Raw genomic sequence first — 14,808 nt, forward strand, 5'->3', positions numbered from 1 at the left:
ATGTAGAAAAAAGGATGACCTCTATTTCCCAAGTTCTAGGACTTAGTGAGATGATAAAACCCAAGGCTGCGTATGCATGCCAGGCAAGTACTCCACCAACTAAGCTAAGCTATTTTAAAAAAGACATATCAAAAAGTCTCTGTGCAGCGCAGAGCCTTCTTCACCTTCATTTGCTGGCGGTGCTGGCTTGAAGAAATGACCTCTTCCCAGTCAAGGGGACAGTGTTAGATAGGTTTTCTTTTTCTTGAGGATACCAGGGATGGAACCCAGAGCTTCAAGCATGCTATACAAATACTCTGTCACTGGGATCGAGCCCAGCCCAGAAGGCAGCTTTGTACGTGGACGCTGCTATGGAGCCTCCAAGCCCCACCACTATGGTCACAAAGGAGACCACCATACAGACTTTCAGTCAAGCTTCCTAAGTCATCTGTCACGCACCCCTCGCACCCCTCCTCTGCTCTCTGCACCTCCAAATCTCACTCCCAGAACCAGAGAGATGTGTTCAAGGAAAACAGCAGGGGAGGGCTTTACCTGTTCACCTTGCTCTTCCTGACACAGCGGGGATCCTTCCGGTTTCTCCACAGAAACTTCAGCATCACTGTCAGGCAAAGCAGAGTATGACATAGGCAGGATCCAAGCAGCTCAGGCCCCAGAAGCAGCTTCATGAACCCAACTTCCTACACCAACAGCAATTGCCACCCCAGAACTGTGACAGACCAACGTTCTCTTACCAACCCAGGCCTCGTGATACCAAGAGACCTCATCTCTTTTGCGATGAGGGAGGAATTGAAAGATTAATAATTTGGCCCCAAATTCAGCACCCTGAACAGGTTTATAGTTAATACAGAACTCTTTTCAACTTTTCAGAAAGCAATTATTTCTGTACCTGAGACAAGTCAGAGAGGAGACTGTATGATTCTTACCGCTCTGTGCTTGCAACTCTGCGTTTCTTATCCTAGACAGAGGGAGGAAGAGAAGACAATGTTGGTTTGAAATGCAGATCAACAAACACAAATTAAACAAGTGCACAGAGCCAGGCGTGCTAGCCCACACCTGCAACTCGGTATTCAAGCAACTGAGGCAGGAGGACCACCATAAGATCGTGCCCACCCTGAGCTACAGTTTCAAGGCATCCTGGATTACACAGTGACATCTTGTCTCAAAAGAGGGGCAGGGTGTGTGGAGATGGTTCAGTCGCTAGACTGCATACTGCTCTTTAAGAAAGCCAGACTTCAGTTCCCAGTACCCTTCTCATGTGGCTCCTAACTCCTAACACTGGCTCCAGAGGGACCAGACATCTCTGGCTTCCTTGAGCGCCTGAACACATGTACACAAACCCACACACAAAACCCAAACATACACAGAAATCCCAACCAGCTGCTGATAGGAGTCCATACTTGTCATCCTAGCACTTGGGATGTGGAGACAGGAAGATCAAGAGTTCAAGCCCAGGCTCAACTACTACAGAGTTCAAACCCAGCCTGGGCTACATAGTACTGTCTCGATTTATTTGTATATATCAAACACTGTGGCCCAATGCAAGTTCAATGGTACAGTGCTTACCTAGGATGGGTGAGGCCTTGGGTTTGATCCCAACATTGAAAAAACTAAATAGAACTGCCCATCCCCCATGCTGTCAGACCAGAACTACAGCATCAGCTGTCACAGGACTCCAGTCTGCTGGGCTACCGTTTTTAAACCCATCAGACTCCACCACCATGTAATACATTCCATCAACAGGCTGCCCTCCCCTCCTCTAACCCACAAACCCTGAAACGCCCCAACTATAAGGAGACTGTGTTTAGATAGACCACCTTTGCTCACTCTGCCAGCAAATAAATCAAAGTAAGTATCCAGAGTCGACAGTGCTGGCCCACCTGGTCTCTCTCCTCTGCAACAGATTCATCTGAGTCTCTCTTTCCAGATTCTTCCTTGGGTTTCCGTTTAGCAGGGCTGTCACACAGTGAGAAGACTGTCAGTTCTGAGATTCCCCCCAGCTGTCCAGTGGCCCTCAATAACTTCCCTTCTCACAAAAGAGCTTCTTAAAGGTCCAGGTATCTTCCCTGCTAGGAGGGGCCCGTGTGTCCAGGACTGAGAGGTTTAATAATCACTTGTATTATTTTAGTGCATGTGTGCGTGGAGAGACCAGGAGAGTTAGGTACCCTGGAGCTGTAGTTATAGGCAGTTGTGAGCACAGTGCTCACATCCATGTATTTGTTTGTAACAAAAAAAAAAAGTTAGATTTAATTTCATGTGTATGTGTGCTTTGTTTGTACGTGTGTCTATGCGCCACACTGTATAGTGCCTGTGGAAGTCAGAGGGTGTTGGATCCCCTAGAACTGGAGTTACCACAGTAGCTGCGAGGCACTGGGGGTGCTGGAACCTGAACTCAGGTCCTCTGCAGGAGGAGAAGGTGCTCTTAAGCACTGAGCCACCTGGAATTGGGTGAAGCTATTTTTTATTTTTTGTTTTTTGGATTTGTTTGATTTTTGTTTGTTTGTTTGCAGTCAAGGTTTCTCTGTGTAGCCCTGGAACTCTTGTAGACCAGGTTAGCCTTAAACTCCAGAGATCCACCTGCCTCTGCCTCTTGAGTGCCGAGATCAAAGGTGTGCACCACCACCACCCTGCACTTTATTTTTTGAGACAGTTGTCTCACTGATCCGGGAGCTCACTGGCTTGCCTACACTACCTAGCCAGCCAGGTAACACGGTTTGCCTCTGTGTCCACCCCATCCATGCTAAGATGGCAAACAAGCACTCACATTCCTGGCGTTCAACATGAGTGTTGGGGATCTGAATACAGGTTTCTTGTGCTTGCAAAGCAAGCAAGCACTCTGTCTACTAGGTCATCTCCCCGTGTCCAGCTTTGAGGGTTTGAGGATGTCTTCTTTTGCATGTATATCTATGAACTGTGTGTCTGGTGCCTGTAGAGGCCAGAGAGGACATCAGATCACCGAGTTACAGGTGTCTGTGAACCACCATGTAGGTTCTGGGAATTAAAACCAGGTCTTCTTTAAAAGAAGCTGCCCAGCTTCACACTTTGAGGCTGACCCAAAGAACAGTTATCTCTATCAAAAATCTGTTACTTTTGTAAGAAGCCATTGCTGTCTAGATCCACTTCTTTGAGATTTGCAAAGCGGCAAGGAATATTCTTTTTTTTTTTTTCTTTTTTTTCGACTTGGTTTTTCCAGACAGGGTTTCTCTGTGTAGTCCTGGCTGTCCTGGAACTCACTCTGTAGACCAGGCTAGCCTCGAACTCTCAAACTCAGAAATCCGCCTGCCTCTGCCTCCCAAGTGCTGGGATTAAAGGCATGGGTCACCACCGCCCGGCAAGGCAAGGAATATTCTAACATTTCAGAGAAACATTGTGTGCTGGAAAGACAGCTCAGTGATTAAGAGCACCCAGTGCTCTTGAAAACCTGAGTTCCCCCTAGGCCAAGGCTGGTCGGATGGGTGATCACACCGCACAAACATATACACACTATGTATGTATAGGAACATATGTGTACAGCTGGAGAGAGGGCATGGTGCATAAGAGCACCTGCTCCTCTTGCAGAGAACCTGGGTTCAGGGTCCAGCATTGGTAACTCCAGTTCCAGGGGATCCAATACCCTCTTCTGACTTCTACAGGCACTATACAGTGTAGTGCACAAACATACATGCAAGCAAAACATCTGTATGCATGAACTTAAATCTTTTTTAAAAAAACCCACAACATATGTTTTGTGTAAGTCTATGTTGTTATGAAGTTGCTGATATAGCTTTCTGGAGCAAAGTTCCACTACAAAAGTAGTTCATAAAGGCATGAAATGAAAGCAACATTACACTTTATCTGTCTACTACTTGGTACAAGGGTTTTGTTTTGTTTAAGCTTTGTGTATATAGGTGCTTCGCCTGCATGTATGTATGTCTGTGCACCACATGCATGCAGTACCCAAGGAGGCTGGAAGAGGGCAGCAGATCACCAGGACTGGAGTTACAGATGGTCACTAGCTACCATGTGGGAGTAGAGAATCAAACCCGGGTACTCTGTAAGAACAGCCAGTGCTCTTAACTGCTGAGAAATCTCTCCGATTCTGAGCATAAAGGTTCTTGGACTGTATTCTATAGCTCTGTGTATGTATGCTTTAAGTTTGTTCACAAGGGGAAAAAAAGGTATTCACAAGTAATGTCTGTCAATGTCTAGTGAAGAAAAACCTACAAAAATGAACGTCTATGTGAAGCCGCAGTGTGGCTCAGTGAGACAGCCTCTGCCTAGAATGCCCCAGGGAGAGAGGGTAGGGGCATGGCACAGTGGGAAAGCCCCTGCCTAAAACCCTGATGAGGGGGTAGGGCATGGCTCAATGGTAGAGTCCCTAACATGAACTAGACCCTGGGTTCTATCCTCAGTACTAAAACAAAGGCAAGAAAGAAATAAAACGTATGAATTATGGAAGGCAGGGAAGTTCACTCAGACTCATTTTCTCCCCAAGGTTACTAGGCTCCAAGAATACTGGTGGATCGCACGTTACTACTAACCCCTTTGTGAAGTGAGCTGTGATGGTGGTCTGCCTGGTGGTTCTCCTTGTAGCCACCGAACCAGATGAAGCTTCGACATCTTAAAAACAAGAGAAAGGGACACGGTGTACTTCAAGAACAAGTAGCTGCAGGCGGCAGGCGCTGCAAGAATGCACATTTCTTGGCTCTCAATCTGGACGATAAACTGCATACCAGTTTACACGGGGCAGCAGATAGCCCCTTAGAACTGCCATTGCTTAGTATCTGGCAAAAGTATCATACAGCCCAGAATCCAAGAATGGTTTACAGTGACCATGTACCATGCCTGTACAATTATAAACCTCAAAACCCTAAACTGAAACCTCATGTAGGGACCATCTGTGAGTCTAAGCTGGGTAGAAGTTCGCAGAAAGTTAAGCCAGTGGCCCAGTGCAGCTCTGCAGCAGAGCACCTGCACACCTGGACCCCACCTCCAACGCCAGCAACACTGATCCTCCTCCCCTGAAAAAGAAACAGCCAGGGCTTGGCTCGGCAGATAGATTTACCCTTCCCTAGCACACCAGAGAGGCAGGGGCAGACGCTCAAGGAAAGGGAAGTTAAGAAACCAGAGAGTAAGGGTGCAGCTGAGTGTCAGCATGGGCTTAGTGTTCACAAGGCCTTAGGCTTCCTTCTCTGCACCAGAAACAAACAGAAACAACTGGAATACATGTGGTGTGTGTCATGGCTCAAGTGGACTGTCTCTTCAAATAAATCACAGCCTCCAAGATGTAAACAAGTCAATGGAGACCAGCAAGAGAGACAACACAGGCCTATCACGCCAGCATTCAGGAGGCTGAAGCGGGACAGACTTCTAAGGCCAGGCTGAACTATACTGACAGGTACGGTCTCAAAAACAACCAGAAAGCCCAAAACAACCAACCATACACACCATGTTTCGTGTCTTTAGTGGCCTCACTGTCTGACTTGCTTCTCCTGGGTCCCCGAGGCTTGGGCCTGGATCTCTGGGATTGGATTGAATCTGCCATTTCTGCTTTCCAGGTTGGCCGGCTCCCGTTGGCAGGACAACCGTTGGCTTTTTGAGTGAGAGAGAGTGTTCCGTTCTCCAAGGACAAATCCTTATTTAAAAGGGACTTGACTTTAGCCAGGTAGCCTTCCTACAACAGGAAAGGATAACTTAGTAGGAAGACATCACAGTAGGACACACAGGAGCCTCTGTCTCTGGTCACAGACCTGGAAGCAGGCAGCTTTCTGGAAACTGGGAAAAAGAACAGACTTACCTCAGACAATTCCTCTTTATGTAATTTGGTTTCCAAGTCACATAACTGGCTCTTTATTTCTGTTCGCAGGAATTCATGTAGTAAGTTCAATTTCTCTTTCACACACTCCTATGGAAAGGACCCCCAAACTTATTATTATTGCTGAGGAACCCCCAAACTTCCAAGCTAACAATTAATACACAACAAAGATGCCTAACTGCCCCAGTAGCTGGGGTAATAGGCAGCCCTGGCTCTGCTAAAAACTAAATACAGGCCAGGCATGGTGTAGGATGCCCAAGATCTCAACACTCAGGAAGCTTAGACAAGTAGGGTTGCTGTAAATTTAAGGCCAGTCTGAACTACCTACTAAGTTCAGGGTCAGCCTAAGCTATGGATCAAAACCCTGCCTGAAAACAAAAGGAAAAAAAAAGGGGAGGGCCCTGGGAGATGGCTTGGACATTCAAACACTCACTACCCAAGTGTGAAGATGAGGGTCCAGACACCCAGTGCGAGCATAAAGCTTAGCAGACATAGCAGGCAGCCTACAATCCCAGCACTCAGGCAGACACTTCAGACTAGCAGAACCCATGAGTTCCAGATTCAGTGTGTTTCTACCTTAGTAAATAAAGTGCACAGTGACTGATCTCAGATGTCACCCTCTGGCCTCTACACGCACCTGACTGCACAAAGGTACTCACATACACATGGACACATGCAAAAGCACACAAAGTACACACACAGTAAATATGTGAAGAAAAGCAGTTACCTTTTCTGTTAAACCATCTCTTTCCAAGTCTTTGAGCCTGGGTAAAGGAAATAAATAAATAAGCAACTTCATTTACCTCTGAGAATCAATCTAAAACAAAAAATTGGGGGGGGTTGGAGTTGTGGTACGGTATTAGCCTCCTGTCCTGCTAAGGCAGGAGGACCACTCAAAGCCTGCAACTCTGCAGCCAACTTGGGCAATGCAGTGAGAAATGTACCCTCAAAAAGAAAAAAAGAAAGAAAAAGAAAAAGGAAAGAAAAAGAGGAATGAACATAATATTTTGAGTGCTGGGGAAACAGCACGTGCTTCAGCCCTGGCCCCAGTGTGCACCACCAGCTTTCTTTTTGGCTGTTCTATAGATAAGAGTCTCACCCGGCTGAGTGACTAGGAATGCCTTGACCTCCTACTCCTGCTGCCTTCACCTCCTAAGTGCTAATACTCCAACCAGAAAGGGGTAAGGGCAGCCCAGGAGCTACATCAGATAGCTGCTCACACCATCAGACCAGCACTCTGATGACAGCCTGGGCAACATAGTGCAGACTGTTCCTCAAACAACAGGGCTGGAGATATGGCTCAGCCAGCAAAGTGCTTGCCTAGCATATATGAGACACTGGGTTCCATCCCTAGCTCTTCATAAACTGGGTATTGTGGTACACTCCTGTAGTTGCAGGACTCAGCACAAAGGGGAAGGAGGATCAAAAATTCAGAGTCATCCTTGGTTGTACAATGTGAGTTTGAGGCTAGCCTGGGGAGCTGTCAGTCAGGGTCCTTCTGACACGATGACCTACAACTGTTTTCCCTAACTGGGTCAGCTCCTAAAAGGCCTGCCACAGCATTCGTGATGTCAGCATGAGTCATGGCTGCATTGTACCAATCAGCCAGCTGATGGCTCCTGAAGGCCACGCATGGCTGGCAGCCCTCTACTGCAGAACTGAAAACATGGAAAAAGTGAGGGTTCTGGGCACTGGGCAGGCCCACACACTGAGGAGCTGGAGAGGAAACTCGAGGTAAGCTGGTGAGCTGAGAACACGGCTCAGGAGTAGAGTTCCGGCTGGGCAGGCATGTGAAGGCCCTGGATTCCGTGTATAGCACTCCGCTGGGAGGGACAATACAGCAGGCCGAAATCTCAAAGCTCTGCCTCCAGAATGTGTACCTAAGCGCAGGAGCACTATTGGCTCTGTCTGAAGAGAACTGGTCAGATTGTTGAAGATTCTCTTACCTCTCTGGTCAGAGGAGAAAGACTAGAAGGAAAAGACACAGAAGAGGCCACCTGTTACTCAGCCTGGGAGCCTGGAGGCAGTGGAGGGTGAACAGGTCTAACCAGCTAGGTGGGTGTCTGTCAGAGAGGTGAGGGCACCGCAGGGGCCTGGCCTGTGCATCTCTGCCCCATCCAGGCAGCTTCCAAGTCTGGCTTCTCAGGTTTCAGTAACTAGAGGGCAGATCCAGTCTTCCCAGCAGCTGTAGGACCAGGGTCACCATGGTTACTCTAATTACTGTTACTGGCAGACCCTGCCTCCTCCTTTTAGCACCACCCCTATACATGGGTGCCTACTGCCTGCTAGACCCCTGAGAAAGTAGGCAAACACCGTGGGGAGCTAGACCCTGTTCCAGGCAACACGCTGGGTAGCGAGACAAATGTTAGCAGGTGGAGACAAGCCTACCAACCAGCCTGGTAGTCAGCACAGGGGCTTTTGCTTAGGAAAGACGCTCTACACCCTGCAGCTGGACTTGTGGCTAGTACAGTACAGCAGGGACTCCAGCTCTTGGCCACTCTTGGCAGCTGGGTCATGAGAATGCTTGTTGGGTATTCACATTTGGGTTCCATCCCCAGCATCCAGTAACCCAGGTGTGATAATACACACCTGTGAGCCCAGCACTTGGGAGTTAGGGGGAGGGGGGAAGAGACATAAGAGTGCAAGGCCAGCCTAGACTACGTAATGAGTTTAAGGCTAGCCTGGATCCATGTAAATAACTAAAAATAAAGCTCTGGAATGGTGACTTTTTAGCTCAGGCTGGAGTGTGGCAGAGCACTGCCTAACACACACAAAGCCCAAATGAAAAGAAAACCCTTCCAGGAGCTGAGGGGGCCATCCTGCAACAGTCATCCCTGCAGTGAGTTACCCTACAGTAACTTAGCCAAAGGCAAGACACACAGAAAGGCAGCTGCAGAAGCCGGACATTTGTAGCCAGAGGCATAAACACAGCTGCTACAACAGCCCGCGTGACCGGCTTGTCCCCTTTGTGCCCCACCTGAGCTAGGATGGAATCAAACTCACACGTGTTGGGCAAGAGGCCAACTACTGAGTCATATACCCCCAAACCAGTTATGCTTCCCTCAAATCGTGGTGGGATGCAGCTACTGTGACCATCGCTCAACAGTCTTTAGATCCCAAGATTCCTCCAAGAAAGGCTCAATCAGGTGTGGGAGTACAAGCCTGGAATCCTAGCACTCAGAAAGGGGAGTTCACAGGCAACAACCCGTGATACAGAAAAGCAACGCGTCTCAAAGTGAATGAAAAGTCCAGTTTTCCAGTGGAGAGCTTGAAAACATCCTTAGCCCCATGCTTGCCTGACAGGCTATGATTCATTCCCAACTACTTCCAATAGCTCAGTCATCTAAGGACGATAAACTACACAAACCTTGGAAAAGTAGGCAAACATAGAAAGGTGCAGCAGTGCTGCACTGGAATCCCGACTCTCAAGGAGGTAGGGGCAGGAGGATGGTAAGTTCCAAACCAGCCTGGATTGTATGGCTCCATCCTATCTCAAACAGGACAATGTAGGGCTCTGGTGAGAGGAGCCAGTGGGTAAAGGCACCTCCCACCAAGTCCGACCAAAGGGCAACCAAGGGGTTGGCGAGGACCTCCTCTTGCAGTCCTGACCCTCCAAACACATGCTGGACATGCACACGACAAACCTAATCTTAACACAGCTAATGTAAATGAAGTTAAAACTTGAGCTCTTCTTCAGCGGACCCACAGTGGTGCACGCCTTTAACCCCAGCACTCAGGAGGCAGAGGCAGCAGATCTGAGCTCAAGGCCAGCATGGTTTACAGAGTGAGTTCTAGGACAACCAGGGATACACAGAGAAACCCTGTCAAGAGGAAAAACAACAACCAAAAAAAAAAAAAAAAAAAAAAAAACTTGAGCCCTTTCCTGGAGAACAAGTCCAACAGTAAGAAGGGGTGACCTAGACAAAGGAGCCTCCCCAGCAGAGCCCCAGGGTGGAAGCTGCTTCTAAGACACCCAAAAAATAGCCCTAACAGTGTCAGCCAGAAAAGATAAGTAAGTCCAAAGAAGGGCTAGCAACCGTGGGAGATACACAGTAGTCATCTTGTTGCAAGGCCATCAAAAGGACCACGGGAGAGGAAAGACCACCAGATCGAAACCATACTTTTAGGGAAAATTCGTCTGACAGAAACATGAACTAGAGAGATTGCAAAGGTTAAGTTATTTCAACATCCTAAACCAGAAATGCTGGTCTGAAATACAACTTGGCAGCACAACAGGGCCTGTTCTAGAGCCCTGCCTTTTCTGTCTGCTGCTGGGGATGGAAGCCAGGGCCCTGAATACACTAAAGTCACACTCTCCCACCAAGCTATACCGGCGCCCTGCCTCTAACTAGGCAGATGGGATGAGGCCATCTGATGAATCAGATATCTTGGGTAGCAAAACGATGTCATCCCTTCTCACAAGACACTGCTGCTCTGACCCCAGGACCCGTGACTTTAACTTATTTGGCAACAGCAACTCTGCAGATGTGACTAAGATTCCAGCATTTTCAAGTGAACGACAGGAAGCTTATCAGGGACAGTCAGCACAGAGCCGTCGAGCTGCACTACAAATGGTACTGAAGCATGGAGGAAGGGTCAGAGAGACTCAGGGGCTCGGTCTAAGAGACTGGCTTTAGAGTGGAGGTGGTGGCAGGGAAGACCAAAAGGTAGGAATCACCTGTCAGACGGTTTCAGAAGCTGGAGACGACTCAGTCTGGCCTTAGCCAGACACAGTGGCGCACACCTGCAACTCAACACTCAAGAGGCTGAGGCAGGAACATCACGAGTTTCAGGTCATCGTCAGTTACATAACAAGTCTGAAGCCACAACAGAAGAGGGATAGGGAAATGACTCGGCAAGGAGCCTGGGATTCATGTAAAAAGCTGCGAATGGAGAAAACAACCCTAGGTGTGCTGGCCAGCCGATCTGACCAAAGAAGAGCTCTAGGCTCAACGACAGACATTTTTTTAAAGATTTGTTTGTTTGTTTGTTTGTTTATTATGCCAGCCAATCTGACCAAAGAAGAGCTCTAGGCTCAACGACAGACATTTTTTTAAAGATTTATTTATTTATTTATTTATTTATTTATTTATTTATTTATTTATTATGTATACAGCATGTATGCCTAAAGGCCAGAAGAGGGCATCAGATCTCATTACAGATGGTTGTGAGCCACCATGTGGTTGCTGGGAATTGAACTCAGGACCACTGGAAGAGGAACCAGTGCTCTTAACCTCTGAGCCATCTCTCCAGCCCATGTGAGAAAGATCCCAAAAAATAAAATGGAGATAATTTTGGAAGACAACTAACAGTTACCTCTGGCCTGTCAACACACAAACACACACATATACACAGCTGTACTAACTGAATCGCTGAGTTGCAAGGTTATAAGCAAATGGTCTTAAAGAAAAAGCTATTAGTCCCTTACGCAGAGGCACAGGTAGGAGGAGGGTTTGTTAGCTCCCAGCCAGCCTAGTTTCCATATCAAGTTCTAGAACAGCTGGAGTTGTATAGTGAAACCTTGTCTCAAACAATATCCAAAAAGCAAGTAAGGTTGAAAGTGAAGACCCAGTTCCAGGGATCCAATACCCTCTTCTGGCCTCCTTGGGCACCAGGCACACATGTGGTACACAGATATACTCACAGCAAAGCACCTACAAATGATCTCAAATCTCTCAGCCTAAGGTAGAAGGCAAGAAACCAATTCCAAAAATTTCAAATGTAATAAAATAAGCTCTTTAAGGTGGGCACGGTGGCACATGCCTTTAATCCCAGTATTCAAGAGGCAAAGGCTGGTGGATATCCGAGTTCGAGGGCAACCTGTTCTACACAGAATTCCAGACTAGCTGAGGCTACAAAGTAAGATTCTATCTCAAAATGAAATAAAAAATGTTAGGGTCAGATGAGATGGCTCAGTGGGCAAAAGCACTTGTCACATCAGATGATCTGAGATCATCTCCAGGACCCCTAAGAACTGACTCAGGAAAGGTCGTCTCTGACCTCCATACATGTACACTGGCAGACACAAATAGATAAACGTACCTAACCATGGCTTGGTGAGATGGGCACTGGTCACACATCCTTGACAACCTCAGTTTGATCCAAAATCCACATAAAGGTGAAGAGGGTAATAAACACCACGAAGATGTCTAACTGCCACACGTACACCATGATACACATATGCACATAAAACATTGCTCCCCTAACACATACCTGTGTGTGTATATACGGGTATATATGTATACATACACACATGTGTATATATATGTATATCACACACACGATCTATATACAAGTTTAACAAAAAATAAGCAAAGAGCAAGCCAGGCATGCAGCACACATCACTCAAGAGGCACAAGAACAACAAAATCACGACCAGATGGACTATATAGAAACCCTGCCTTGAAAACAAGCTTTAATTTAAAAAAAAAAAACTGAAAGAAATTAGAAACCTATGTCAACCAAGGAATCTCAGCAATGGGAAGGACGCCTCTCTGTTCAAGAGAAATCCCTCACCTTGCAAGGTGTGAATGTTTGAAATGAGGCCTTAGTTGAATTCTAACTCTCGACCCTCCTGCTCCTGCCCCTCAAAGGCTGAGGTTACAGGCCATGGGCACCACAGCCCACTAAAAAGCATGACTTGAGTTTTCAAAGAGGCAGGGTTTACTATATTTCAAAGAAACCGTCAGTCTGGGTCTGGCAAGAACTCATTAGATAAGGGCACTGCTGCAATGCTGATGACCCGAGTTCTATACCCAGAACCTGTGGAAAGCCCAGATCCTGCAAGGTGTCCTGACCGCCACACAAGCTGTAGCATACATCCTCATACACACTAAATAAAAGACTTAAGTCCAAATGTTGAAAATACTCTTATACATCTAGCCGAACTATGCACACTTCTATTTAAACAAACTGCCATTTAAACACAGACCAGCAGCACAGACGGAAGCTGCGACAAGGCCTAACTCAGCTCCCGGACTACCCTACCAAATGGAGGTACCTCTCATATCTCATACTGTAGATATTTTGCTAGTAAGTTTTTCTAAGTCAAGAAAAGTTAAGCCAGGCATGATGTCACATTCCTGTAATCCAAACACTCGAGTAGATACAAGAGATCAAGGCTAGCCTGGGTTATACAGCCAGCCTGAGACTAGCCTGCTTGGCCTACAGGAATCCCTTCCTGGAAACAAAAACAAAACATACACATGTAAACAAACCAAAGGACAGGAAAAGACAAAGACATGTTATAGCACTGTCTAATTTTAAAGAACCAGATATTTTATGTATATTTTTGGTAGTAAATTGTAAAAGAAAAAAATCTGTTGAGGTGTGTCATAAAGGCTGCACATTTTCATGTCTATACAATCAAAAACAAGCATTCAAAAACCAAACCCAAACAATCATGGTGGCACATTCCAGTAATCTCAGCATTGAGGAGACACAGGCAGAGAGATGGAGAATTCCAGGCCAGTCTAGAAAACTCACCAAGAATCGTGTCTCCAAAATAAGAAAAAGTGAACGGGCTGGAGGTGTAGCTCAGTGGTAGAAAACGTCCAGCCTCAGGTCCAACCCTGGGGCAAGTTGGGGGGTGGGGGTGTTTGACAAGGGGAACTCAGTCTCCTCCCACTTGATCCCCCAAAACTCAAACAGGAATTGGCCTGGCATCATTCCAGGGAACTAAGCCATGGAAACAGCAAAAGTAGACTCCTAGTCGGGTTGGAATATGTCCAGCACTAGTCAGGGCACCTATGACTAACGCACAGTGATGCGCGGGACAAGCTTTCAGGAATGAACTGATAGACGATGCCCTTCTGGAACAGGAAGCGGAATCCAGTGTTCCCGCCAATCCCTGCACACAGCCGTCCTCATGGAGGCATGGAAGAGACTAGTTAGTGGAGGGCCCATTCATTACCCAGGGTCCCTTATTTCCAGTGACAACAGTGAAAGCTGAAGAGCTTCCTTGATTGCTTGGGCAGGGAGTGGGGGTATTCATATGTTCTGAAATGAGAGGCTTTACCTGCCATCCCTCACTCCTCGGAATAAACACTGGACAATGTAAAAAGCTTCCTCGATGGCAGCAGGATAGAAGGAACTGATTCACAGGGGTTAAAATGATGGGGCAGGGGCCGAGACATCTCACTATCATTCATCTTTCCCTCCCTAAGATACACACACTTTAGACAGTGCTACAGGTTTCCTCGACTGCTCTGGGATCTCGGGACAGTTATGTCACTGCCAAAGTGGAGGGCCCATTCTGCAGCACCACCTCTCCCCACGCAGTCTCTCCGATAGCTCCAGGATCGCACGAGCTCCTTTACTTTAGGATAAACACAAAACAAAAACCCACGAGGGCTGCAAGCCGCCCAGGCCCAGCACGGCACCATGAGAGAGAAAGCTCCTAGGGCTTGACAGCAGGGCTGGGAATGAGGGCCCTTCTGCACGAGGGCCTCTGGGGACCCAGGGGAGGGACCCTCGGGTGGGCGCGGCGGGATCTGCAGGGCACCGGAAGTGGAGGCTGGAGTGGGGTGGGGGCTTCACGGTGTCCACAGGCAGGGAGAGGGGTACTTCCTGCATATCCAGGAGCCTGGCTGACCAGAGAGGAAACCCTGAAGGTGTCCCCAAGCTTGTTCTATTTCAGAGGGCTAGGAGGGATGATCCCCTTCCTCCCTCAAGTTCCCAGTCAATGGGCTTGCCAGCACCCCGGCCCCCACCCATTTTGGCGCCAACAGCCAGGGGCACGCGCGACAGGAAGCACAGCCCGCGCCAAACGCTGCCCCGCGCATGCGCGCCCTGGCTGTCAGCGGCCGCAGGGCCACCCTGAGATACCCCAATAAATGCCTCAGCATCCGACCCGCCCCTCACCCGCACCCTGCGTGGCACCTACCGTCTGCGGACATGGTCCGGGAGCGAGCCTGCCGGGGAGGCAAGCGCAGGCACTCGGGCTGGAGCAGTTCGTGCTGGCATCTTGCAGCTTGCAGACGACAGAACAGCTCTGAACGAGACCCCGGCTTTTTCGC

General features: G+C 48.0%; 1 protein-coding gene across 1 annotated transcript in view; it reads right to left on the reverse strand.

Moving 5' to 3' along the window:
- Positions 1 to 14,808, reverse strand: part of Dnmt1 (DNA methyltransferase 1) — a 44,858-nt gene extending 30,050 nt beyond the window's left edge. Inside the window, exons 1-8 of the mRNA XM_028763759.1 lie at positions 14,676 to 14,808; positions 6,519 to 6,555; positions 5,774 to 5,881; positions 5,425 to 5,650; positions 4,518 to 4,596; positions 1,878 to 1,953; positions 924 to 955; positions 532 to 598 (exon numbers count right to left, since the gene is read on the reverse strand). Coding sequence (XP_028619592.1) covers positions 532 to 598; positions 924 to 955; positions 1,878 to 1,953; positions 4,518 to 4,596; positions 5,425 to 5,650; positions 5,774 to 5,881; positions 6,519 to 6,555; positions 14,676 to 14,755 — 705 coding nt within the window. The 5' untranslated portion in view covers positions 14,756 to 14,808. The remainder of the gene's footprint in view (positions 1 to 531; positions 599 to 923; positions 956 to 1,877; positions 1,954 to 4,517; positions 4,597 to 5,424; positions 5,651 to 5,773; positions 5,882 to 6,518; positions 6,556 to 14,675) is intronic.

This window comes from Grammomys surdaster, unplaced genomic scaffold, assembly GCF_004785775.1.
Source record: "Grammomys surdaster isolate TR1022 unplaced genomic scaffold, NIH_TR_1.0 140, whole genome shotgun sequence".
Classification (NCBI taxonomy): domain Eukaryota; kingdom Metazoa; phylum Chordata; class Mammalia; order Rodentia; family Muridae; genus Grammomys; species Grammomys surdaster.